Raw genomic sequence first — 27,903 nt, forward strand, 5'->3', positions numbered from 1 at the left:
AGTTCCTTGGCTGGACAAAAAGCCCCACCAACACCAGATTCCCCTCCTCACACTTTTTGTTTTATTTAAAATTAAATGTTTTATTTAAATGAGACATTTAACCTGTTAGCAAAGTCCTGTCATCTGTCTCATGTAAAGAAAGTGGACACATTTTTATTTCATTTCAAACTTTGCACAAGAAATTAAGGAAATTTACGTTTGTTTGATTAATTCTCCCTTTAATAACACCAGCTGGTGTTGTACCATTGGAAAGCCTATTAGTGACCTACAAGCAGGTATAGTTTGCAGTCTTCCAGCTCGTAGTCCACTTCTCTAACCTCTAGGAACAAGGAAAAAGTCCTTCGTCTTGCGGAGCATGTAACAGCATTTATACTTCACTGTACAGGTGAATAATCAGGCTTTCTAACCAGCTGGGGTTCTCAAAGGGGAGAAATGGTCCATCAACCACACATTTCCTTACTTCTTGTGCAAAGTTTTATTAGTGTATTTAACAAAGACAGTAAACATTAATATACATTACTGTATTATGCCAGAATTGTCCACAAAGTTTTTTTTTTAATCTTTTGTCCCTGGACAGAAATTACAGCCTCGACTGGCTGGACCTGGAACATTTCATGGTTATGTATGTGTATTATGTAAGTTAATTTTCATCTAATATTTAACAGAAACTTCTAAGTTGATGCCGGCTGGTAAAAGGTTAAAAGTCAGGATAAAGAAATAATGGGCTCTGATCATCAGGATAAAATAAGGAGCTGCTGGAGGATGACCTGTTTTACAGTTTGTTTCTCTCTTCCTGGGAAAACAGGTAGACAAAACGTCAAGTTTAAACAGCTTTGACTCACAACTCATCCACTGGCCCATCAGAGGCTTTTTTCCAACCCATCCCTTCCACAATTGCCTCCCCTCCCCCTCAACAAATAACCCTCCCCTAGCCCGACCTGCAGCCTGTGGCCCTTAATCCTCTCGGGGCGGGGAGAAAAGGAGAAAAGAGTGACAGAGTAGAGGGAGAAAGAGAAAGGAGCAGAGCAGAGGGACAGTGGGGAGTAGCTGTGAGAGACTGACTGCTTGTTGTGGCACTCTATGTGTTATGGTATGCAGGAGAACGAGGACTCCCTGGAGGACTGGGCTGAGAGCCTGACGGAGCTGAGCACCATGAAGACAGATCTGTCCCAGTACATCATCGCGGACGACGTCCTGCTGCTGCAGGAGCAGGTGGAGCACCTGCACTGTCAGTGGGAGGAACTCTGCTTTAAGGTCAGTCTGCTGGAACTTTGGCCCAAAACTGGTTCCCCAGGCGGCCATTTTTCGACCTAAACTTTACTCTGTAAAAGATACTTCTGCTGAACACCATATTCTGGTTTCCTTTATCACTTTTAGTTGTTCATTTATAATCAAAATCTTTAATTTCTTTGTAGTGCAATAACTTGTGATTTGGCTTATTTAAAATGCAATATAATTTTAAAAAGAGCCACCATTGCCACAGAGATGCATGTGAAGTGGAAACTGTTACTGGGGTTGCACCAAACGTTAGGGACATGGTTTTGCTCTGAGAATATCAGAACTTCAGTTAGAGTACACACTGAGTGTGCAAACTTAAAATTTTTTGGTCTTGGCACCAAAATGTTTGGCTGCAGGTCAGGTGACACGTTTCAGCCATTCAGGACAAGGAGACGAGCTACGAACCCTAACTCATCTCGTCTCACTTCTGCAGTGTGCAGAACCTGAACCATTGATGAGTTAGTGAAGACCCCAGGTCTGGGTGGGGAACTGTGCAGGACGAGAGTGTAAGGGGGGGGGATGGGTGTCTCAGGGATTGTGGGAATGGGGGAACAGATGGTGACAGGAGAGAGAGTTATTATGAGAGGAGGGGATTCGGGAAGAAGAGTGATTGAGTTAAAATGAGTTAGGGGGAGGGGAGGCGATCACACTGACTTTTACTTTTAACTATTTTAATCTGACTGTAAAGTGCTGCAGTCTACTGGCTGTTGCTGTTGCACAGAAAAAAAGGAGAGGGGGGGGGGAGAGGGGGGTGAGGCTGCATTGGCATCCATAACAATAAAACATGGCTTAGACATATAGTGAGGTATTAAGCGATGAGGCTTATTGATTTCTGTGCTCTGATCCTCTTTGCATCAGGTGTCTCTACGTAAACAGGAGATTGCAGACCGTCTGAATGCCTGGATCATCTTCAACGAGAAGAACAAGGAGCTTTGCGAGTGGCTCACACAGATGGAGAACAAGGTGGCACACAACTCCGACCTCAACATCGAGGAGATGGTGGAGAAGCTCAAGAAGGTCAGGGCTCCAGTGAAGACACATTGACATGCAACACTGCAGCTGCTCTAATGATAGATTAAAGTATGGATGCTGGCTGTCCTAACATGGCCACATGGGCTTGTGTTGAACTTTTAGTCTCTTTTATTTGCTATAGTGGGGACGGGGGGTGATTGTGAGGAGGTTGCAGGGTACTGAAGGGAGTTGGTTTAGTCGGGCTGTGAACCTTTTTAGCAGCTTCAGCTTTAGATATTAGGGTTTGATTCAGGAATGCAGGCTCTTTAGAAAAGAAGAGTTCGGTCTAAAGACTTGATTGAACACAGGAAGACTTTCTTTCCTACAAAATTATGTTAAATAATTAGATCTCAAAATACACAAACATTTAATGAGATGAGCTGTGATGCTTCATCAAAATCTAGATGTAGGTGCTTTGCATTTATTCCATTCTTTTCTTGTAATCAGGACTGTATGGAAGAGATCAACCTGTTCAGTGAAAATAAAACTCACCTGAAGCAGCTCGGGGAACAACTCATCACAGCCAGCAACAAGACCAAGGAAACTGAGATCAACGACAAGCTGAAGGATGTCAACGACCGCTGGCAGCATCTGTTTGACCACATAGAGGCCAGGTAGGAACAGAATGTAGAGATGGTTGCTTCCTGAGAGTTTTTTGTTTCCTGAAAGAGCGAGGTGCTTTACTTAGGAGTTTTACATTCATATTAGCATGACAAAAAGAACACACACTAAGCGAGTTTCAGACCAAACAGTTCTCAGGGCTCACTGAGGACCGTTTACATTCAAGAATCTTCATCCGTGGTCACATTTGGAACACAGATGAAGATGAAGTGAAATAAAATTCATCAGCCAACAAGACACAGCATCAGTTGTGCACCACAGCATTACAGGGTGTTTTAACCCCCTTTGCTGACCACAGGTTGATCAGTTCTGAGTGTGCATCCTTAGTTGATGCCCTTGATGACTCATATGACATCTCTCTTTTCAGCTGTAGCCAATGGCTGCTCCTTTCAGCAGTTTCTGACAGTTCTTTTACTGTTCTTATCATGAACCTGCCCTCTGATGGTTTATTCCTTGAGGAAGCTGCTGTCATCCAGGCTATGTAGCTCGCGCAACATCACCTTCTGGTCCTGGTCTTCCTCTGCAAAGTTGGAGTATCACAGCTTTGTATGTTCAACGATTGCCTCCTGCCAGGGGATCATCAGGTTGATGATGTCAACATGCTGACAAGTGTTGGACCAGAGAACCACAAAGGGGTTGTTGTGGAAGATTAGCCTTTGGCCTTGGTCTGCTTGTATCTCTCAGTCCCTGGCTGCGTGCAATAGGTGGGCTGGGAGAAGAAGGGTTGGCCTCTGCGTGGTTTGGTAGTGGGGAGCAGTTACCTTACATGTTACCTGCTAACTGTAGCTACTAACATGCTGACATATGATTTATTTCAGTGTACAACTGTGCGATTTCACTTTAATATCTTAACAAGATGATAAGCAGTGTTGTTGCACATGAAACAGTGATGATGCCATCACCCCATAATCAGGGTAATGTGGTCATTTTAAAGTTGTTTGGACAGTCGGTACAGAACAAATGGCTCGAAACTGAAGCTACAGACGTATCACAAACATCTGAGGTCCAGCCTTTTGTTGTTTACTGCTACAGCTGAGCACATGCAGCTTTATGTGTGTCCTGTTGCAGCAGGCAGAGCACAGCTGTTTTTTCTACTGTGCCTGCAGATTAAAGAAGAAAATACCCAGTGTGACAGAGTGATATTAATCCATAAATACAAATCTGACTCCAACAGAGAGGATTGGTAGTGGGGAGGTGCTTCAGTGTTTGAGCATCATCTTAGCACCACTTTACTGCTGATCTACTTGAGGGAAGCACACTGTTATGCAGCTGACAAGTGAAGTATAAAGTGGACCTGCTGCATGCAGCATGAGTGGCGTGAACCTGTTGGCTTATGTGGTTCAGTCTATCACCTTCCTACCTCACCTCAAGGTAACTGTTGACAGTCCTCCTGGTTGCATTATAGAGCATCCGTAATCTTTTATGTGTGTGAAGTTTTGAAATAAATTCCCATAATTTATCACCCCAAGACTGGATAAACTTGCAGTTTTGAATATTGTCCCCTTCCTGAGGGGGAGTCTGGTTGTTTTTCTGGTTTTATGCAACAACTGATGAAGTACTTGGATGGACAGCAGGATTTCTTAGAGATTCTTTGTGTACTGCACCTCAAACAATAGCAACAAACATGTAATCAAAGTTCTTAAAAATAAGAAGACGTTTATGAAGATAGTTACTGACGCGTCTGTGTCCACACATGGAACTGGCTACACTGGCTGAATATTGACCACAACAAGAACAAGCCAGTACAACTACAGATCTAAAGTTTTTCACTCAGGTTTCATGGAAGAATCTTATCTGGGCATCATTTTTTTTGCATGTCAACCTCCAAGCCAGGTCACTGTGTACAACTGTCTTTATTTAAATACTCAGGTTTACTCAAATCTCTGCAGAGTTCATGGCAAATAACTGCACTGAATCTATCTGTAGATGACGAACACGGCCAAGGTGTCTCCAGCCAAGAATTTGGACACATCAAATCTCAAACACATTTTACTGCTAATGTTTGTGTCATATAAATTTTTTTCTTTATTTTTTTTTGTTTGTGTCTTTGTGTGAATCAGTGAATGTTGTTACCCAAAGTGACAAATGAAAAACAAATTCTTCATCTGCAGAAAATGCTCATCCTGTTGTCACAGTTTTTAAAGAAACATCACCTTTTCATTCATTAAAAAGTGTGTATTACACCTACAAGTTTAATAGCAACAAAATGATACGAGTAATTTAAAAAGTAAGAAGTGCAGTAGTTTGAGTATTTGGATATTTAATTAATACACTCTGTCTATTTATGTTTAAAGGTTAAACATCATGCTCTGACTGAGGCTCTTTAGCCTTTTTAATGGAATTTTTTCATATTCATTGTCAATGAACTGCACATGTTTAGTGCAAAACTATCCCAGACATCGTAGCTGATGGTTCATAAAATCCTCAAAACAAATCAGATCAAACGGAACAGTTTCTTTTTCTTGTTTTTTTCAGACCCTGATTAGTTGAACCAGTGTGGGAGGGGGATGGAAGTGACTTATCCTCTGTGAGAATGACAGACTTAGAGTTGCCATATGGCGGCTGTTCAGTGATCGTGTCTCTTCAGGCTCTACTTCAAATTCTAACTGACCCTCACTGTTGTGGCACATGCCGATTTTCTCTAATTTAGTATTATAGACAGCGTGTTTAAGTTTTTCCTTTCATATATGTTAATTTTTCTGCAGGTTTAACTTCTCATTTTAGGGGTTTAAAGGTTGTAAACAGCACCCTTTAAACAGAGCCGGTTGTTGCTTTTGTAAGTTCATGGAAACATTCCTTCACCTGCATGGCATCTTGATGCTGGATGACTTCTCAGGTTTTGAACTGACAACAGTAACCAGGTTAATCTCAACGTGTTTTATGTTTTAGGCAGAAGCAGACATGAATAGATGTTAAAAAGACGACTTCCATTAATTTCCACACATCCTTGCATCTGACTAATCAGACCGAGCTTATAAGTTTAGTTGTGAAAATCGTGGATTTAACATCAGGGTCATTCAGACTGACCCTGCTGTGATCCTGATAGCCTTTAATCTTCATTACAGCCTGAAAAATTCTAGAAACTGTTGGTTTCAGCACCACCAGATCGGAGCTAGACTTAATGAATGACCACCACAAACTTCAGTCAGAAATAAACACAGGCTAAATCTGAAGGACAGTACAGCCACGCGGTCCACTGTGGACCAGGATCCGGGTGCAGACCTCTGTAATAAAAGAAAGAGGTCTGGAGTGCAGAGAGAGCGTGACACTTAATAATGGATTTGCTCTCCTCTCCCCTGGCTTCAGCTGGCTCCCCCCTGTCCCCTCAGGGACCGACCTTCATAACGAGGTTAAGCTGGTTAATGAGCCTTTTAGCTGTGATGGAATCTGTCACACCCCCCAAAACTGTTTTCTTTCCAAATCCACACAGAAAATCTACATCTGACTGACTTACAGAAGAACTAAAGCAAGTTCATGTGAGCTGAGGCTGATCCAGAAGCAATATGCCTAACACAAAATACTCCTGATGCTCATCTTCACACACAAGCTGCAGTGGGATCTGAGATTTGGACGTGCAGCAGTGAGGGGGTAAAACCCCCCTAAGCTAATAAATGAGGGGTGTGTCTCTTTACTGGTCTACTCAAGCTGCACTACATGGTTCAGGAAACAGTTCAGTATTTTGTCTGTACTTTTCCCTTCTAAAAAAACTATATTTAACGATAAAATCAGTGATTTACCAGCAGTTAGAAATTCATTAATGATGGCTTTTCAGTATAAAACCTGCTTCTTTATGTCTGCTGTATCGTACAGCCAATCAAAGCAACAAGTGTCTTTGCTTGTGTGTGTGTGAGACAGAGTGTGTGTCGCTGGATGAAAAGTACAGACAGGACTAAAATTAGCTTTGTAGATCAGGGGCTCCAGCTCTTACTTAAAGTCCATCTAATCCAACAAGAGTCCCTACGCAGACAAGAGGACAAACTATGAGCCTCAAAGTTCCTTCAGCACCTGCTCAGATCTGATTCATGCTAAAGGTTTAACTTTTCTACCAGCAAACTAACTAAAAGTTGAGATTAAATCAGAGAAGCTTAAAGCTATTCTTTAGTTTTGAACCTTGTAAGAGTGAGAAAATGCTCCCAGCAAGATAACAGCCGATCACTCACCGTTAACTCCAGAGCAGTCATAAAAGACAGTCCTTTTTACGTGTTGCTTGGTTTGGTTCGTTATCCAGCCAACATTTCCAAAAAAACGAGTTCTGACTAGGATTAAATATCTTAAATCAATCCTTGAGAGATAGGCTGCATCTCCCACAAGGAGGAGGCCACAGGCAAGACCGAGGAGATGCTAGAGGGACTTTGTCTCTCAAGATTCCCCAGAATCTTTATTTTGGATCAAGTTTAATTAACTTTTATAAAATATTCTTACATACATCTGAGATTTTATTACTGATGCAAGCTGATGTCAGGAATATCTAAATTATAAGGGCTTTTGATAAAAATTGAGAATAAATTGAGACAAATTTACTTGTGTTGCTTTGATTTGAAAGTTTTGGGTTTTATCTTTTCTTGCTTTTAATTCTCTGATTTTTGTAAATAAGTTTGTTTATTCAGTTATTATTCCTCGTTGATGATTTTTTATTTGTTGAAGCTGAGTTTTTACAATGAATAAGTGTTTAACTGATGCTGTTTGTTTGTCTGTAAGCAAGATTATGCAAAAAAATAAAAAAGGGGGGGGGGGGTTGACACATCAGCAAGCGAAGCCTCTGAATAGAGAAAAATTAGTATAGTTCAGCTTTGTCCAGCAGGGATTTAAGGAATTTTTTTAAAATTGATCCTCGGTTGGGGAACGTGGTTCTGAGCTGTTCTTGTTTTCAAACGCATCACATCTTGGCTCCATTTTGACCCTGAAGGCATTTAAAGCAGAGATGTAGTTCATGAAACTGACCTTCAACACTGACCTACAGAAGTGTCAACATACAGTTTGATTAAGGATTTATTTAAAATATTGATAGCATGCCCTCTAAAAGAAGAAAAGTTGCCTGTTTGAGACCTTGAAGCTGAATTATTATTAGAATTTTTTTCAAGTTTTACATGTAATTAATAAAAAAAATGACTCACTGTACATACTTGTGTGTTTATATACTGAGCCCTAAATGTGAAAACTTTTTTATCCCTTAAAGTTGCGTTAATGCTGCACACTGTAGGCGTTTCCTCCCTGTAGCTGTACTGCGTCAGGAGTTGCTGTCTGGCCGGTCTGCTGCCAGAGTCCTGCAGAACTCCGTCACATGTTTGGATAAGCTGTGATGGGGTTCAAGTGGAGCTGAGTCCGAGTCAGTGATGACTACGACATCCCTCGGCCTTTGTCTGCATCTCGCCTCACCAAGTGTTGACTTGTGGAGGGATTAGATGCGTTGACACTGGCCTGCTGCTCGCCTTTGTCCTCCAAAACAAACCGGGTGCTCCGTCACCCGGCCCTGCAGCTGCCGTCTGCTGACATGAGCCTTTGTACCAAATGGGTCCTCATCCTCGGGGGCCACCATCCTCTCTGCTCTTTGTCTGAATAAGATGCATGTGAGGCAGATGTTGGTTTTTGGAGGACTGTCTGACTCCTTCACACCTGGTACGTGAGTGTACGTCTTCAGGATCATGCTGGGTTTTTGTTGATAGATTAAAGTTTGTCAGCTCATTAATATCAGGTGGAGGCTCCTGTTGTTTAGCCGATTATCACCAACAAGAAAGAAAGTTCTTGCAGGGCTGGTTGCCATGGTGATTGTTTTTTTGGGGGGAGGTGAACTGAGACTGTGAGACCCGAGTGACTGTTTTATAAATTGAATTGTACTTTTCTTGAGGTTATTATGCTAAAGCTTCCCTGCCTGGTGTGTATGAGATGGTATGACCAGAAGACATAAAGCAGTTTGCTTGTCTCTTTTAATGACGCTGTCTTCTCTCACTGAACCACTTTTATGTCTCTCATATTCCTCATTCTACTTGAGGACAAAGCAAAGACACTTGTCTGAGTTTTCTCGGTTTTTTCTTACCCTCTTCTTGTATAATGTCCACCAGCTGTCACAGTTTTACAAGCCAACAGGAATCAGCAGCATTCATTCAGACCTGTGTTATATTACCTGACAGTTTTCCCACCCCAAGGTTCCCTGCTGGGGCTGCAGCAGTGTTGGATCTGCAGGCAGTAAAGTCTCAGGATCTGTCCAATAACAGCGACAGCCGTGGACAGCTGCACCTGTAATCTCCTGCAGACCGGGACTAACTTTAATGGACTTCTGTCCCACCTTTAACCCTCCTGCTCTTACAGGACAGCACTGTCCTGGTGAGTCATGTCTCTATGGTTTTCCAGACAGCGTTTCCAGCTTTACATGTAAGTGTATGAATATAAGGCGACACCTAAGACAATGAAGCAACTGTGGTTAGGAAGAGTGTCTGTTTGCCAGTTGCAGGGTCGGTGGTTTGATGCCTGATTTTCTAGTCCACATGATGACATATATGTGTGTGTGAGGAACCACAGAAGATTAGAAGTGTTGTATGAATGTGTTAAGAAGGGTGAATTTGGCCCTTAGTTGACGACAATATGAACATAGTTCTATATTTTTAACAATCTGAATAATTTTTGTTTGCTCAGAGCTGGTCCATGTCCTTCATGATTTAACTGAAATCCTATGAGAAACCACACTGAGATAGAATAATCATACCTTTCACCAATGGTTCAAGAAGTTTGATGAATCTTTTTTGTAAAAAAAAAAAAAATAAAACACAAGCTTTCTTTTCAGTAAAATCATATCTGTTTTTTTTAAATGGGATGTTGAGATAAATTAAATGAAATCTAAATAATTTCAGTTCTCTTTGGGGCTTTTTGCAGACTCAGACCCAATAGGAAGGTTCTCCTTTAAGAAATGTTTTAACCCACTGGACTAAACGAAAAAGAATCAAACTGGATGGATATATATGATTTTCTGTATTATTTAAGTGGTATATCATGGTAAATTAATTTGTTTGAATCAGGAAGCCTTCAACTTTGTGCATTGTTGAGTAAAGCTGTTCATTCATCCAGCTGTTGGTAAAGACCGATGGAGGAAGAGAGAGGATGGACAGAGGAGGGGCAGGCAGACTGTAGAGGAGGGCGGGGAGGGATGGAGGACTAGTTCCTGCTAGCAGATGAGCCGTCGCCATGCAGTAGCCTCCTCACCAGCCTGTAAGTACCTCTCACCCTGATCCCTTGTCATGCCTCAGCGCACCTGGCTGGCGTGAGCTGGCAGGGCAGACGGGTGAACGGGGAGCAGATCGGGGGTTTTGTTATGATAAAGAGGCAAAGAAGGGGGATGGGTTAGGCTTTTGTTGGTGTACGCACGCACGTAGGCAGGCAGACTTCTTCAGAGCAAATTCAGTTCAGCTCAGGTTGTCGTGTGTGTTGGTATTTATAAAGCTTGTATACAGAGTGTGTGTTGTTGTTTGGATGAGAGCCTTTAAATGCCTGCCCACAATCGCAGCAGCTTGTTTTTTGTTGTCACTGGTGTTTTCCTCCGCCCCCTCCATCGCCTGCCTCATCCTCACCAACTATAGAAACGTGCACACATGTGCATAAACACAAGCACACACATGTAGCTGCATCAGCAGCCAAAACCAGGACAGAACACACCCTTCCAAGCTGTAATATTGCAGCATCAGCATCAAAGATTCTCAGTTTGACTCATTATGCAAAAGACAAAAAATGGCTGCAGCTTGTTGCTGCACAGGTCTCTCTGTTGCATCACTCAGCTGGGTTTAATGAGAACGATGGACACAGAATAGTTTCAGAACTAGCAGTAAGCCTGCACACGGGTACTGCGTTAATGTATTTATTGGATGACAGTTTAGTAGACAAATTTCATTCAGTTATTTTCATGACAATAAACTCTCATAAAATACTTTAGCTGTTTTAAAAATTCTGTGGTGAGTTTCATGGTGGTGTAGTTTTTCCACAGAATCTGCCTCCATCTTTACATTACTAAATGCTAATTTACTTTTATAATATTGCTGTCCAGAAAAACTAGTGCAAATAAACAGTGTAACATTCCTTAAAGTTTATTGTTTCCGAGTCCTCCGGCTTCTTCCCACAGTCCAAATACATGTTGAGTGGTGATTCTAAACTGTAGCAGTGAGTCAGAGTGTTGGTGGTTGTTTGTCTTTCTGTATTGTCATGGACTGGTGACCTGTCCAAGGTGAACCTGCTTCTGATGGTAGCCGGGATAGACTTCAGCCCCGCCATGACACCCTGCATTGGAATGAGTGGGTGTAGCGGATTCATGGATATACGGGTGGATGGAGGGGTGGATGGATGCATGGATGGATGGATGGATGGATGGATAGATGAACGGATGGATAAACGGATGGATGGATGTACGGGTGGATGGACAGACGGACGGACGGATGCATGGATGGATGCATGCATGGAAGGATGGATGGATGAACGGATGGATGGATGGATGTACGGGTGGATGGATGGACGGGTGGATGGATGGATGGATGGATGGATAGATGGATAATGGACAGATGAATGAACAGGTGGATGGACCGACAGAAGGATGCATGGATGGATGGATGTACGGTCGGGCGAATGGATGGATGAACGGATGGATGGATGGATGGATGGATGGATGGATGGATGGATGGATGGTTGAACGGACGGATGGATGGACGGATGGAAGGATGGATGGATGGATGGATGGATGGATGGATGGATGGATGGTTGAACGGACGGATGGACGGATGGATGGAAGGATGGATGGATGGATGGATGGATGGATGGGCAGGCGGATGGACGGATGGATGGATGGATGGTTGAACGGACGGATGGACGGATGGATGGAAGGATGGATGGGCAGACGGATGGACGGATGGATGGATGAACGGACGGGTGGATGGATGTATGGATGGATGGATGGATGGATAGATGGATGCATGGATGGATGTATGGATGGATGGATGGATGGATGGACGTATGGACATATGAGGTGACAGTATCTTTCAAAAATATATATTCAACTGTTGAGAGACAAATGTTTCTTTGCATATTTTTTTTCTTTTCTTTAGGACATTATTAAGAATAAATGTTTTTAAACAAATTGATATATGTTTAAGGTCTATACCCACTCACTGGTGGAGTTTGGTGGAACGTCTCTATCTGTGGTCACCTCTTCCACTCTGCATTGTGTTGGCTTGTGCAAAAGAATGAACTGATGTAGGTCACTGACCTGAACTGGAATGCAGTCTCTCCCAGACACCACCCAGCTCTCCGTCAGATGTAGGTCAGCCCACAGATCCTCTTTAACGGCTCCCGTTGTGTCATGTTGAAGAGACATTCCTTTGCTCTGACAACCTGCCACCAGGGACCAGACCCTCAGGGTTACAACAGTCCTCATTACTGAGTGAACAGATAAAAAGTTTTATTGAAGACTAAAAGCATCTCCAGTCAGACGTTCCACCTTTCTGTGTGGAGTTTGCATGTTCTCCCCATGTATGTGTGGGTTCTCTCCGGGTATTCCGGTTTCCTCCCACCATCCAAAGACATGGATGGAACTGGTCACTCTAAATTCCCCCTAGGAATGAGTGTGTGTGTGAGTAGTTGTTTTCTCTGTGTGTTGGCCCTGCGATGGACTGGTGATCTGTCCAGGGATAGACTCCAGCCCCTCGTGACCCTGAATTGGACTAAGTGGTACAGTGAATGAATGAATGAATGAATGAATGAATGAATGAATGAATGAATGAAAACTCATCAAATGTGAGGTTCTTGCGGCTTTTTGGCAAAACAAACCTCAGTGCTGCCTTTTGTCATGTCACCCTTTCCCCCTGCAGGGTGAGAAAGCTGAAGGAGACGCTGCTGACGGTGCAGCAGCTTGATAAGAACATGAGCAACCTGCGGACGTGGCTGTCCCACATCGAGACAGAGCTGGCCAAGCCGGTGGTCTACAACGTCTGCCACAGCGACGAGATACAGAGGAAACTAGCTGAGCAGCAGGTGGGCAAAGATGGAGATTTTTGTTTGAGACTTTTGAAGAAGCTGTTAACATCAAGTTTATATAAAGTTTTTACCTTGTCAAATGTTGTCAGTAAAGTAAATGCAAACAGGCATCTGCTTCAGACAGCAGCAGATCTCCAGGTTGGCTGAGGTCTTTTCTACAGGCAGAAGAAAAAAAGAAAAGTTCAAAGGTGTTTTCTAGAATTTCCGCTTTGTCACTGTTTATTTTTAAGAAGTTTGAGGTGAACCAGGATTTTATTTTAGATTACCAGGTGGTGAAGCAGGCAGGTGGCTGCCCAGCTCGCATTGTATTGGGGGTGGAGGTGGATTCATCCATCTATCTGTCTATCTATCTGGCTTGCTATCATTTGGCAAAATCGGTCCATATTACTAGTATAGTGCACGGTTTGGAAAGCAGCCAGTTTGGAGCTGACATTAGTTTGCACACCTACAACCTTCCACCACAATCATCTTACTCCAAACAGTGTGTTGTGGAAGTGTGTTGCCTGGGACTGCTTTAGTTTAGACTGCTTCTCCACAAAAAGGGGATATTTGAAAGGACAGAAATGAAAATATCAGGTAGCTCTTGTTTTATGCAGAAGGACAATGAGAGCAATGATCATGAGATAAATTTTCAAATCAGCCTCTACAGCAGTAAAACATATACTTCTGTGCAAACTTACAAATCAAGCTCTGCAACCATAAACAGCACTGAGCTCTCAGTAAAAGGGGGCTTAAAAAGCTGCTTTCATGATGACACAAGGTACAAAAGAGACTCCACTGTGAAGGGAGACACCTTGGCTGGTTTTAAGCCCTTTATGTTGCAGCCACCCCATTGTGGTCCAAAAGCATGGTAGCAGAAGAGTAGAGTAATGAATGCTGCAAAGTAAAATCTCAGCAAGGTTCGAGAAGAGAGCTATTTGTGAGGGAGGAAGCTGCCACGCTGAGCTGAGAGGTGGTAAATGCACTGAGAGCCAGGACTCATGAGGTGGTCCAAAAAAAGGAAATGGATTTAAGCCTGTTAGTCTATTTGTTGTCTGCCCCTCTGCTACATCACTAAATGTCTCAAATCTGCTGGTCTTAGAGGTGAGGAGGTGGAAAGGTTCAAAGAGAGAAATGTCCAAACTCAAGATGGAGAAATAAAAGAGATAATTTAGGCCAATTATATTTTTATTTCAGTAAAATAGTGAAATGATTTGTGTTCGTGTGTGTGTATATCTATGTATATATATATATATATATATATATATATATATATATATATATATACATACACTACTGTTCAAAAGTTTGGGGTCACTTTGCCATGGGATTCAATAGGGAAGTGACCCCAAACTTTTGAACGGTAGTGTATGTATATATATATATATATATATATATATATATATATATATATATATATGATTATGTATGATACTTTGTTTTGTTTTTTTATTTCATGAGCTATTGATAATAAAAAGGCAGAACTAATTATTTCTTCTTTATCTAATATTTAATCTCTGCTGTGCAGGAAGTACATTAAAACATGTAAAACAAATTGGATTGGAGTTGCCGGTCTGAATTTGGACAAGAAGATGTCAGCAGAAATAGAGCATTTGTCTGATGAAGAAATAGTCCCAGTTACAAAGGAGGGAGAAAATGTGACCGATGACAGACAGACGAGAAAAGGGAGACATAAATCCGAGTGAGGAAGATTTGGAGAGCCAGGCAGGCTGAAAGAGAAGGGACTTCTCCTGTTCTTCAGGAAAGGCAGATCTCTCCTATTAGTGGATGATGGATGGCTGAAATGACTCCCGTATGGATAGGCTCTTAAAGCTTTCACCTGTCACCATAGCAACTCAGAGAGTGGTAACTTTGAACAAACAAAATGGACAAAAGCGCTGTCAGACATTGGAGATGGAGCTGCACCCACTAAAACACCATGAAACACTGATGGAATGGATTCGTTTGTCCTGTCCTGTAGATGAAAATGTTTCTCTACAGCTAAAGATCAGTGTGTTAAATATTCACATATCAGCGCTGTGATTATTTTCTGGAGCACATGTGAACTCTAACATAAAGAGGCTAATCTGACTCTACAAAGAATGCTGATATTTCTTGGATTGAGGCTATAATTCTTCTTCAGGGCCAAAATATTTTGTTCTGTTATTTTAATTTCTTTTTTTTCGTTCACTGGCTGTGTCAGTGCCAGTAATAAATGACTCTAATTCCCTAAATCAAGGAAAAATATATATTGTTTATACCAGGGCTACTCAGTTTGGTCCTATGAGGACTGCAGTCTTACAGGGTTTTAGTGTTTCCCTGCTCCAACACACCTGACCTTCATAACTGTGAAGCACTAGAGAAAATCCTGTATGTTTGACCTGCAGGATCTGCAGCGGGACATCGAACAGCACACTGAGAGTGTGGCATCTGTGCTGACGCTCTGCGACGTCCTGCTGCACGATGCCGATGCCTGTGGCAGCGACTCCGAGAACGACTCCATCCAGCAGACCTCCCGCAGTCTGGACCGCCGCTGGAGGAACATCTGCGCTATGTCCATGGAGAGGAGGATGAGGTTAGCATTTAGAAAATGCACGCATAGTTTTATGTAACCACAAAATAAACAAACTCACGTCTTACTCTGCCAGATAGACCACATCCTCAAATTTTATTTCACCTTCAATGCAAACGGTAAACATTTATAAAAAACAACTTTGAAGCTAAACTGACATCTTATCGTGTTTCACATCTTGTAACAGAGAAGGATGCAAAGATTGTTTCTTTTCTAGAACAGATATAAACTCTATCAGGTCCACTATGCTGGTGCTGGGTTGGACCACCTTTCACCTTTAGATCTGCCTAAACTCTTGGTACCATCCTTTTTTTTTTCATTTCAAGCACTTATAACACAAATAACCCACATATGACAGCATTTGATAACACAATTGTACTCAACAGAATAAACACAAGCACAATATATATTAAAAAAAAAATCCAACAACTTGATGGAAACCTTCCTCAGAGGTTTTCTCCATATTGACATGACAGCATCACAGTTGCTGCAGGTTTGTCGGCTGCATCCATGATGAGAATCTCCCGTTCCACCACATCCCAAAGCTGCTCTACTGGACTGAGATCTGGTGACTGTGGAGGTCGTTGGAGTCCAGTGAACTCATCGTCATGTTCTAGAAAGCAGGTGGAGATGATCTGAGCTTTGTGACATGGTGCATTATCCTGCTGGAAGTAGCATCAGAAGATGCTCCACTGTGGTCATAAAGGGATGGACATGGTCAGCAACAATACTCAGGTAGGCTGTGCTGGTTAAACCAGGCCACGTTGGTACTAAGGGGCCCAAAGTGGGCCAAGAAAACATCCTCCCACCATTACACCAGCAGCAGCCTGAAGCTTTGATCCAGGGCAGGATGGATCCATGTTTTCATGATGCTTCCACCCAATTCTGAGCCTAGCATCTGAATGTGGAGCTGAAATGGAGACTCATCAGACCAGCAACGTTTCTCCGTCTTCTATTGTCCAGTGTTGGTGAGTGTGTGTGAATTGTAGCCTCAGTTTCCTGTTCTTAGCTGACAGGAGGCACCCGGTGTGTCTTCTGCTGCTGGAGCCCATCTGCTTCAAGGCTGGACGAGTTATGTGTTCAGAGATGCTGTTCTGCATAACTTGGTTGACTATATGACTTCCTGTTGCCTTTCAATCAGCTCCAACCAGTCTCCTCTGACATCAACAAGACATCCTGGTCCAAACAACTGCTGCTTGTTGGATATTTTCTTTTCTTCAGACCATTCTCTGTAAACCCTGGAGATGGTGTGAAAATCCCAGTAAATACTCAGACCAACAACCATGCCACATTCAAAGTCACTTAAATCCTCTTTCTTCCTCATTCTGATGCTCAGTTTGAGCAAGTCGTCTTCCACGTGTCTACATGACTACATGCTGCCGTGTGATTGGCTGGTTAAATTTGTGTTGACAGGTAGTTGAACAGGTGGACCTGATAAAGTGGTCAGAGAGATTTTATGTGTGTCTTATACAATCAGCCATAAAATTTACTTAAACAAATACATGTTTTGATCTTCAGTCACTGCTCATAACAAACTATAAATACAAAGCGTATAAGTGCCTTCTTTGTTTTTCTCAGGATTGAGGAAACGTGGCGCCTTTGGTGCAAGTTCCTGGATGACTATTCTCGTTTTGAAGACTGGCTGAAAGCAGCTGAGCTCACTGTGGCCAGCCCTGACTCCTCCAATGTCCTCTACACCAGCGCCAAAGAGGAGCTCAAGAAGTTTGAGGTCAGCTGATTTATTTATATCTGTTTTCTTTTTTTTTTCCTTAGCCCCCGTTACTTTGGCTGGGAAGACTCAGGCGAAGCGTTGGCAATAATCACCATGAGATAAAAGTCACTGCCAGTTTGTCTTCTTGTTCAGGAAGTGGTACCACATTCCCGGCCAGGTCCAGATAAATGCAGCTTAAAATGTCAAATGAATTATTGAATGAACTGACATCAGCACTAAAAGATTATACACAGATAAGTTCTGTCTCTGTGCTGCATGAATTATGTGTTTCTTTTCTTTAAAGACAACTTACTTATTAGATGTAGATATTTTTTAAATACAAGTCAATATTTTGACCATGAAATGTTGTGGCAATATGTAAAGGCTGCAGCAGGGTGTGACTAATGGGAGCAATTGTTGAAACATCATGGTTGTTTTGAAAGTCTAAAAGCTGTCATCAGCATCTGAGACAAGAAGTCCTGTGTTAAGGTTTCTGCTCCTCAGCGCTAAAAGAGGAGCATAAAGTGCTTAGGCAGCTTTTACCGCATCAGATACGGAGTGCTGTTTCTGGCTCAGGTGCCCTCGCTGCTGACAAACGCTGGAAACCTTTGATGCATCAGTCTGGATTAAAGACAGATTAGTGCCTGATAATCTGGATGCCATTAAAGTGCCTTTATCTGCACAGCAACAGAGATCCAGTGTAAATAAAGTTGCTCCTAGAATAACAATGACCTGTTAATTAAATCCAGGAGATCAGTGGCATGTAAGAAGGAAACACGACCTTTTGAAGGAAATTGTTCAGATTTGTTTGAATTTTTTTTTTTTGTCTGTGTCACCTTTGATTCCTTCAGTCCATCCACTGAGTTTTTATGGAGGGCGAAAGTGCCACCATGGTACACATAAATGCAGCACTAAATAATTAACTGAACATGTTATGAATGTATTAAAATTGGAAAATAAGTACATGAATAAATTATTAAATATTTTATTCATGTAATTAAAAATCTATTTTCATTTAATGTAAAATATATATATATATTCTTCCCCATTTAATGAATTATTTCATGGTCTCCATGTTGCAGTGCATCATGAAATAACTTTATCTTGGCCTCGTCCATCAAACCTGGTGGGCGGAGCTAATGCTGAGTGTGAACCGTGGCTTTAGCCTGAAGTTAAGGCTGCAGATGAAATAACATTCCTCTTGATTTCTTTCTTTTTCTTTTTATCACAATGATTAACAGCATTAGACATCAAACAATGTATACAACGTATGGATGGAGTATTTCTACTGTCGCTACAGGGATCTGTTATTTAGGGCCGTTTTATAACGACACCAGTCAGCTGTTACGACGAGCTGATGAGCCGTCATGTAGGTTTAAATGAATTCCTGATGCAGCTCAGGAAACCTGAAATGGTCAAATAGTGAAAATTTACATCAATATTTTTAATCAGTTTCATTCATTTAAAAACTCAAAAACACATTTCAAATAACTGATTATCAATTTTAATCAGTATTTATAAATGTGTTTAAATTTTTATTTACTGACATATTTAAGTAATTAATTTTAGATTGTATTTATTAGATATGCATTCATTTAAGTACACATTTGAAAATTCATTTATTTATTTAATGTTTATTTCCAATTTTGATAAAAAAAATTGAGACATTTAATTAATTATTAAATGCTGTAATTTTGTATTTTATTGCAACTGTTTTCTCTCTCTCCATGTTTTTAGTGTGTGTTTCTGAAAAATCTACAAAACAGCTTCAGTTTTTCCTTTTTCTTGTAAGATTGTAAAATGTTCTCCTAATCTTTGGTTGACCCTGCAGTATTACTCCATTTTCTTTTAGTTTTCCACACCAGCATGTTGAGTAAAGCCGTCTCACTTCCATGATCATTTTGAGCTTTTGTTTCTTCCTGCAGGCGTTCCAGCGGCAGGTTCATGAGCGGCTGACTCAGCTGGAGCTGGTAAACAAACAGTACCGCCGTCTGTCCCGAGAGAACCGCACTGACGCTGCCAGCAAGCTCAAAGTCCTGGTCCACGATGGGAACCAGCGATGGGACTGCCTGCAGAGGAGGGTGGCAGCTGTGCTGCGTAGACTCAAGGTGAGTCTGCGGGTCAGAGGTGATGAAGAGATCCCTCCACAAAAAGAAACCACTTGAAAAAAAACAAACAATCAGAACCAGAAATGGAGCCTAAGCATGAAACCTTGACAGCTGACCTGTGTAGTATCTCCCAGCTCTGAGCTCCACCCTAAGCTGTCAGGATTTAGGTCACAGACAACGTGCGATGCGTCACGCTTGCAGGGAGCTGTTTGCATCACACCATGTGACTCTGAGCAGATGGGGAGCATGCAGGTTATTTTAGAGGCATTGTATGTAATCAAAGACATCCACAGATCAGATCATCATAACCAGCATATCATACACATCTGCAGCAGAGCAGCAGCTTAGTTACGTCCGATTATTAGAAAAGTTGGTGTTCAAATTAAACCAAGTAAATACTGATGCAAACAAAAGTCTGTAGACATTTTCACACGTACAACGCTGATTCCAACAAAGATGGGATGCTGTAAAATGTAAATAAAAACAGAATGCAATGATTTCCAAATCTCATCAACCCATATTTTATTTGCAGTAGAACATAAACAACATTTCAGATAAAACTGCTTTTTATTTCATGAGAAATGTGAGCTTTTTAAAATTTTAATTTTTTTTTTTATTAATACATCAGTAAAAAGCTGGAACAGGAAAAAACATTGGTACAAACTGGAGGAGCATTTGACAACTATTCAGGTTAACTGGCAACAGGTCCGCAACATGACTGGGTATAAAAGGGGCATTTTAGAGAGGCAGAGTCTCTCGGATAGAAAGATGGACAGAGGTTCACCAATCTGAGATAAACTAGCTCTAAAATTTTAGAAAAATGTTCCTTGACATAAAATCGTGACGCCTTTAAAGATCCCGTCATCTACTGTGTAAAATATCATCAAAAGATATAAAGAAGAGGATTCATGGGAAAATCTCTGTATGCATGGGTCAAGGCTGAATGTAAGAACTGGATGCTGGTGATCTTGGAGTCCTCAGGCAGAGTTTCTCTACTGGAAACCACTGCATGGACTCAGGAAGACTTCCAGAAATTGCTGTCCGAACACAGTTCACCCTTAAAATTCCACAAATGCAGGTTAAGACTCCATCATGTAAAGAAGAAGCCAGATGTGAACAGGATCCAGAAACACCGCCATCTTTCCTGGACCAAAGTTAATTTAAAATACTCTGAGGCAAAGTGGAAACCTGGATGAAAATGTGAACTAGTTTGTGGAAAGCATGGACAGCTTGTCCTGCAGACTAAAGAGGAGAGGGAGCATCCAGCTTGTTATCAGTGGACAGGTGAAAAGCTGCATCTCTGATGGGATGGGGCTGCATTAGTGTCTATGGTGTGGGCAGCTTCCACATCTGTGAAGCTCCATCAATGCTGAAAAGTACATGGAGGTTTTAGAGCAACATCTGCTCCCATCCAGACAACGTCTCTTTCAGGGAAGGCCTTGCAGATTTCAGCAAGACGATGCTGAACCACATCCTGCATCCATCACAGCAGCATGGCTTCACAGGAGAAGAGTCTGGCTGCTGAACTGGCCTGCCTGCAGTCCAGACCTTTCACCAGTACACAACATCTGGAGCATCATGGAAGCAGAAATCCAGCAACCAAGGTCCAGGACTGTAGAGCAGCTAGAATCCTGCATCAGACCAGAATGGGACAACATTCTTCTCCTAAAACTCCAGCAACTGGTCTCCTCATTTTCCAGACTTTTCTAGACAGTTGTTAAATGAAGAAGAGATGCTACACCATGCTAAACATCACACTGGAACTACTTTTTACACCAAGCCGAACATCACCCTGGAACTACTTTTTACACCGTGCTGAACATCACCCTGGAACTACTTTTTACACCGTGCCGAACATCACCATGGAACTACTTTTTACACTGTGCCGAACATCACCCTGGAACTACTTTTTCCACCAAGCTGAACATTACCCTGGAACTACTTTTTACACCGTGCCGAACATCACCCTGGAACTACTTTTTACACCATGCCGAACATCACCCTGGAACTACTTTTTACACCATGCCGAACATCACCCTGGAACTACTTTTTACACTGTGCCGAACATCATCCTGGAACTACTTTTTACACCATGCCGAACATCACCCTGGAACTACTTTTTACACCAAGCCGAACATCACCCTGGAACTACTTTTTACATCGTGCCGAACATCACCCTGGAACTACTTTTTACACCATGCCGAACATCACCCTGGAACTACTTTTTACACCATGCCGAACATCACCCTGGAACTACTTTTTACACCATGCCGAACATCACCCTGGAACTACTTTTTACACCATGCCGAACATCACCCTGGAACTACTTTTTACAGATGTGCTGCTGCCGTCAGATTCAATATCAGCTCATATTTTCCATGAAATGACAAAATGTCTCAGTTTCATCATCTGATATGTTGTTTATGTTCTACTGGGAATAAAAATGGGTCGATAAGCTATTTAAAATACTGCAAGTCCTAGGTTTTTAAATAACCAAATTTTGAACTAGAACTACATCCCAGATGTTAGGTAACAATTCAGAGTTCTGTAATGAATGAGTGATTGAACTTTATTGTCATTGCAACAGTTTCAACTAAATTTTTTCCAGTACAACCCATCTAAGAGTAGACAACAACAACATATAAACATAGACAAGATCAGGCAGAATGAGGCAGCGCGCCATTTTTACAATGATGAGGAAAGACAAGCCTGTTCTTCTCATCTTTTCACTAAGCGAGGCTAATCCGTCTCTCCTCCCACCTCCACATGAGTCGCATTAGACGGTTTCTCCATCACACAGTTCACTAAAGTCATATTTCTAAAATGATAATTGTCCTTTTCAGCACTTTACCTCTCAAAGAGAGGACTTTGAAGGAACGCGTGAAGGGATCCTGGTCTGGCTTACGGAGATGGACCTCCAGCTCACCAATGTGGAGCACTTCTCAGAAAGTGATATTGAAGATAAGATGAGACAGCTGAACGTAAGACTTGATGGAAGATATTTATCAGTAAAACAGCTCTGATATCCAAAGTCTCCCTACCACTAAACAGTCTCTGTAAAGCTCAGTCTTGCCCTGATGTCACATTTGCCTCTGCAGTGCTTCCAGCAGGAGATCACGCTGAACACCAACAAGATTGACGCCCTCATCGTGTTTGGGGAGAACCTGATTCAGAAGAGCGCTCCCCTGGACGCTGTGCTGATCGAGGACGAGCTGGAGGAGCTCCACTCCTACTGCCAGGAGGTCTTTGGCCGTGTGGCTCGCTTCCATCACCGCCTCATCAACCGAAGACCGGTCAGTAGCATGAAGAGCAGCAACCAAAGGAAGAGCCTCTGTGAGACCTGCTGACTTGTCTCTGTTACTGAACTCCTTTGACTTGCAGGTTCTGGAAGAGGAGAGAGAGACGTCAGACCGGGACACGGACGTGGACGACTCCCCTGATCTGACCAACGGGGCGTCTTGGACAGAGACGAGGAGGAAGAAGGATGAAGATGAAGCTCCACCAGTGGGGGGAGTGTCATCTGGACGGCAGGCCGTGTGCCACCTCCTTGTTCCTCCTCCTGAGCGGTCGGGAAGAGAGACCCCTGTCAGCGTGGACTCTATCCCTCTGGAGTGGGACCACACCGTGGATGTGGGAGGATCATCATCACACGAGGATGATGAGGACACCACCTTCTTCAGCGCTCTGTCAGGTAACTTCACAGCTTTTTCAAATTTCTGATCTATTCAGAAATTCCGTTTTGCCGAGCTTCATCCAAACACCAGGAGACAGTTGTCCCACGCAGTTAACGCCCACTCTTTCTTCCAGATGTGAGCGTGACAGAGAGTTCAGACTCGTTTGTTAAAGCGACTTTCAGGGCAGTAAAAGCAGCCTCGGGTAGGCTCCCAGCCTCCTGCATGAGTCTGCATCACTCAAATCAAACATCCTTCCTCCTGGCACTGCCAGCCAACGCCATCTTCATATGATTCAGTCATCTGTCTCATCTTTCTCATTTGTAACTGGAGTGACACATTTGGCTTTTTTTTTTTCATTACAATTTCCCTCTGGGATAAATAAAACATTTTCCATTTGCTGGCTTTGAAGTTTCTGAAACTTCTGTCATACCTGCACAGCATTTCATGCATCCCTTTAATTTGTGGTTTGCTGATATTGTTCTTGCATTTCATTCAGAGATCATTTTCTGCATGTGCCAAATGTACTTTTGGAAGAGATTAAAGAGTTTTTTTTTTTGTTTGTTTTCTCTCTCGAGTTATTTTCATCTCAAAAATTCTAAATTAATTTAATTTTACTCTATGTTTTAATTTTTATCCTGATTTCTTTTACTTTTATTTGAATATTTTTTTTATATTTGTACATTTATTCTTGTTTTAAATAATTTTATTGTTACTTTTATTTTAGCAAATATATTCATTTTAAATAGTTACGGAGAATGTATTTGATTTATTTTTACTGTTGTTTTCTTTGTTTGCAGTAAAGTCAGTGACAGATCCGCCCAGCTGGCATCAGCCTGGCTCCCCAGAGAGGAAACGGGTTCCCCGTGAAATCATCCGAGGCCTGAGCTCATCTCCAACGCACACCGCTGGCAATCCTTACCACCAGCAGGGCTACGTAAGACTAACTTTTACTCCATTTGATCCCAAATACCAAACCTCAAATAGCGTCATGTTAACTGTGTGTGTTGCCTGTTCAGGCTAAGTTGATGTCAGAGTGCAGCAGCAGCATCAACAGCGTGAAAAGAGTGAAACTGATCCTAAACGATGAGGAGGAGCTAGAAGATGCAGGTCTGACCAGCAGCACAGCCAACAAGCAGAACAGTACAGGTATGCTAACATGCTAACATGCTAACAGTGGGAGAAAACAGGCTAACTGGGTTTCCACTTGCTTATAAAGCAAAGAGTTTTTTTTTTTTTATAAGCTGTGAAAAAGAAATGTGAATCAGACACATTCCCATCCCTGAATAGGCATCAAAATGATCTGATTCACAGAAATGTTCCTCACCTCTGACGCTTGTTACTCCAGGTGTGATCGAGCGCTGGGAGCTGCTACAAGCACAAAAGTTCACCAAAGAATCTGACATCAAGCAGGACCTGAAGCAGTGGCAGAAACTCAACTCTGACCTCTGTGATGTCACTTCCTGGCTGGGCAGGATGCTGCCAGAGCTGGAGAGGCTTCAGCGCATCGCACCATCCACCAGCATCCAAGACATCGAGGTCAACGTCAAGAAACTTAAGGTATCAATCCTGACAGGGCTCTTAGAAAACTGCCTGGCTGAAACACAGCTGAACTACAAACCTTTTAACCAAATATTTTCCCTCTAATCTGTGAAGGAGATGCAGAAAACCTTCAACAGCTACAAGTGCTTGATGATCTCTGTCAACCTGAGCAGTCGTCACTTCCTGCACGGTGACAGCATCGAGCTGCGGGAGCTGCAGGACGCGCTGAGCTCAGCCAATCACAGCTGGACGCAGGCCTGCAGCGGTCTGGAGAGATGCGAGAGGAGGCTGCACTCCACCCTCTTGCAGTGCCAGGTTGGTCACAGAGATGCCTCCTCAACTATTCTGTTTGTTTCACAAGAATTTATTTTTATTTCATTTCCCAGTCGTGGCTCACAGAATGTGTGTTGACCTGTTGTTTAGGAGTTCCATGAAACGCTGCACGCTCTGCTCATGTGGCTTTCTCAGGCTGAGAACAAACTGAGTGCTCTAACTGCGAACAACCCGTCGGCTTCACACTCTTCACTGCTGGAGCAACGAGGGGCTCTGATGGTGAGGAGACAGGTTATCACTCCAGCACTTTTTGTTTCAGTAACTGAGGGCAATTATGTGAGGATTGTCATGGGGTTATACTAAACTGTCAGAATGATTTTTTCTTTTCTTGATCACAAAGAAAACGTTGTTATGAACAAGCTGATCTTAAAGTCTGAACATGAGCCTGAATTCTGTCGTGCCTGCTGCAGGTTTTGCAGGACAAGCTGCGCAGCAGACATCGGCAGGTTTCTGTGCTGCAGGAGATCTCCTCCCAGCTCCTGCTGGAGCCCAGCGAGGACGTCAGCGTGGAGGCCAAAGAGAAGGTCCACGTCATCGGCAACAAACTGCATCTGCTGCTGCGACAGGTGGCTGTAGCCCTGCAGTCGCTGCATGGAAGACTGGTACGTCCACCACAGACACCATTTGATCTCTTTTCATGCAGCGGTTAACTGTTGACGTGTGATAATATGAAGCCACATTCTGTGATATCGCCATGTTTTTCACTCTAAACAGAAGCTTTAATTTGCAACAAACTACTTCTGGTCCTCTTATATTGTATTTATACTTTATTGATTTATTTTTATTTATTTACTTTCATTTATTTTTTTGATATTATATTATATTATATTATATTATATTATATTATATTATATTATTTTCCATGCATATTATATTATACTATAGTTTCACAGCAAGAAGGTTGCTGGTTCGAGCCTTGGCTGGGGGGTTGAACAGTGGCCTTTCTGTGTGGAGTTTGCATGTTCTCCCCGTGTATGTGTGGGTTCTCTCCGGGTTCTCTGGATGTGAGCGGTTGTTTGTCTCTCTATGTTGGTCCTGTGATGGACTGGCGACCTGTCCAGGGGTACCTGCCTCGCGCCTGATAATTGCTGGGATGGGCTCCAGCCCCCCATGACCCTGAATTGGAATAAGCGATGTAGACAATGGATGGATGGATATTTAATTGTACTTTTTATATTACTGTCGTTTTTGTCAATTTTTTGCAGTATTTATGTTGCTTTTATATAATTGTAAATAAATTCAGGTGTTAAGGGGGTAAAGACAAGTTTGGAGGGAGATGTCTGTTCCTGCTTCCTTGCCATTTTTACTAAGCGTCTTGGAGTGAACTATAATTTTGTTCTACTGTACTTATGATGAATATGTGTTGTTTAGTTCTGTTTAGCATCAAACATTAAATGAACACCAAGTTAAGGACCAATGTAAACTAACAGCTGTCCACAGAGACGGTATTTCGTCATCTCTGACCATTGACAGTTATTTGCACTCTCTTGTCAAATATCTGTCTTTATCTGGGGAAGTGTAAATCATACACAAGCCTTGCTTTCAGCATACCAAAACAAAAGGTTACTGAAGGCTATTGCTCTGAGACTGATGACTTTAAACTGGTTTGGTTAGTCTTATCAGACAGACTGTGTTTGTTTACTGTCTGTGTCGCAGGGGACCTGCTCGTCCAGCTCGTCCAGCTCTGAAATGGACCACATCGGCCTGGGAGCCCTCAGTTCACCTCTGCTGCTGCATCAGGTACACCCATGTTTTTACAGGACCTGTTTTTTTTTTGTTTGTTTTGTTTTGCGTGGTGATATGAAAAACAGTCACAAGAAAAACCCTAATCCCATTCTCTGTAAACCCTGGAGATGGTTGTGTGTGAAAATCCCAGTAAAACTCAGACCAACAACCATGCCACGTTCAAACTCACTTAAATCCCCTTTCGTCCTCAGTCTGATGCTCAGTGTGAACTTCAGCAAGTCGTCTCCACCACGTCTACATGACTAGATGTGTCGAGTTGCAGCCGTGTGATTGTCTGATTAAATATTTAAGTTAACGAAGTATAAAACAAATTGACTTGATAAAGTGGCGAGGGTGAAATGTGAAAGTACCTTCAGCTCATAAAGGTGTTTAATACATGTGCACTACTATATTGATGTCAGCCTTAAGATTACAATATAGCTGATGTTGTTAGTAAAAAGGAAATAAACATAAACATTTTACTAAATATAATGTATTAACATCGATACCATTATGTCATTATTTTCATCTGGTTATGTTCTCATTAACTCTGACCTGGTCTGTGCTTCAGGAGGAGTCCGGTTTACAGGCAGCTACTGGCGGACAACCAGCCATCAGAAGGTAAAGTAGTTTATAAAAAAATGAGAATTTTTTTACAAAAAAATTCTAAAATCCATCAAAATCTCAAATCTAAAATTTGTAAAATTATTTGAACTTTTATTTGGTTTAAATTCAAACAAAATCTAATCAAATTTTATTAATAAAGAATGCTTTTATGCTGACCAACGTCAGGGAAATCTGATTCAGCAAGCTCAAAAGTTTGAGAGAAGTACTTTCACCACTGTGTTACATCAACCTTTTTTTTTTTTATCACACTTTTATTGCTCGGGAACTGAGGCTGTTTTTCAAGAGGACTCTCAGTCAATTCTCACTAAATACAAGATTTCCATCTCTCATCAGTCTCAGCTCTAATTCTGCTCTGAATGCTCATTTTCATCTTTTGCACCTTTAACATGGCATCCATGTTTTAAAAAAGTGAAAAACTGACTTCGGTGACCACAGAACACGAGAGTTTGTTAGATATTTGGCTTCCTTGTTTTGAGGTTACATTTCTGGATGCTGCCACATACTGTGCTGAGTGAAAATGGTTTTTCAAGGTGCTGTACTGAGGTGTATTTCTCTTTATTATCTTGCTGGCATGACATTTCCTCATGCAACGCAGTCTGGGGACTTGGATGTCACCCACATACAACAACAGTTTCTATCACTGAATTTTATACACTGAAATTTTCCAAGATCCCTGAAACTTTTTACTATGTCATAAACATCAATGAAGTGAATGATTTG

General features: G+C 42.1%; 1 protein-coding gene across 1 annotated transcript in view; it reads left to right on the plus strand.

Annotated features, from left to right (window-relative positions):
• Positions 1–27,903, plus strand: part of syne2b (spectrin repeat containing, nuclear envelope 2b) — a 154,724-nt gene that overhangs the window by 124,302 nt on the left and 2,519 nt on the right. The window contains exons 106-124 of the mRNA XM_041971377.1: positions 1,099–1,254; positions 2,137–2,295; positions 2,737–2,903; positions 12,750–12,912; positions 15,282–15,469; positions 17,045–17,195; positions 19,103–19,285; positions 22,129–22,266; positions 22,384–22,578; positions 22,667–22,976; positions 23,093–23,189; positions 23,782–23,893; positions 23,976–24,117; positions 24,305–24,516; positions 24,613–24,813; positions 24,922–25,050; positions 25,242–25,433; positions 26,488–26,571; positions 27,128–27,177. Of these exons, the coding sequence (XP_041827311.1) occupies positions 1,099–1,254; positions 2,137–2,295; positions 2,737–2,903; positions 12,750–12,912; positions 15,282–15,469; positions 17,045–17,195; positions 19,103–19,285; positions 22,129–22,266; positions 22,384–22,578; positions 22,667–22,976; positions 23,093–23,189; positions 23,782–23,893; positions 23,976–24,117; positions 24,305–24,516; positions 24,613–24,813; positions 24,922–25,050; positions 25,242–25,433; positions 26,488–26,571; positions 27,128–27,177 (3,029 nt within the window). The remainder of the gene's footprint in view (positions 1–1,098; positions 1,255–2,136; positions 2,296–2,736; positions 2,904–12,749; positions 12,913–15,281; positions 15,470–17,044; positions 17,196–19,102; positions 19,286–22,128; positions 22,267–22,383; positions 22,579–22,666; positions 22,977–23,092; positions 23,190–23,781; positions 23,894–23,975; positions 24,118–24,304; positions 24,517–24,612; positions 24,814–24,921; positions 25,051–25,241; positions 25,434–26,487; positions 26,572–27,127; positions 27,178–27,903) is intronic.

The sequence above is a fragment of the Melanotaenia boesemani genome, chromosome 20, assembly GCF_017639745.1.
Source record: "Melanotaenia boesemani isolate fMelBoe1 chromosome 20, fMelBoe1.pri, whole genome shotgun sequence".
In the NCBI taxonomy this organism is placed as follows: domain Eukaryota; kingdom Metazoa; phylum Chordata; class Actinopteri; order Atheriniformes; family Melanotaeniidae; genus Melanotaenia; species Melanotaenia boesemani.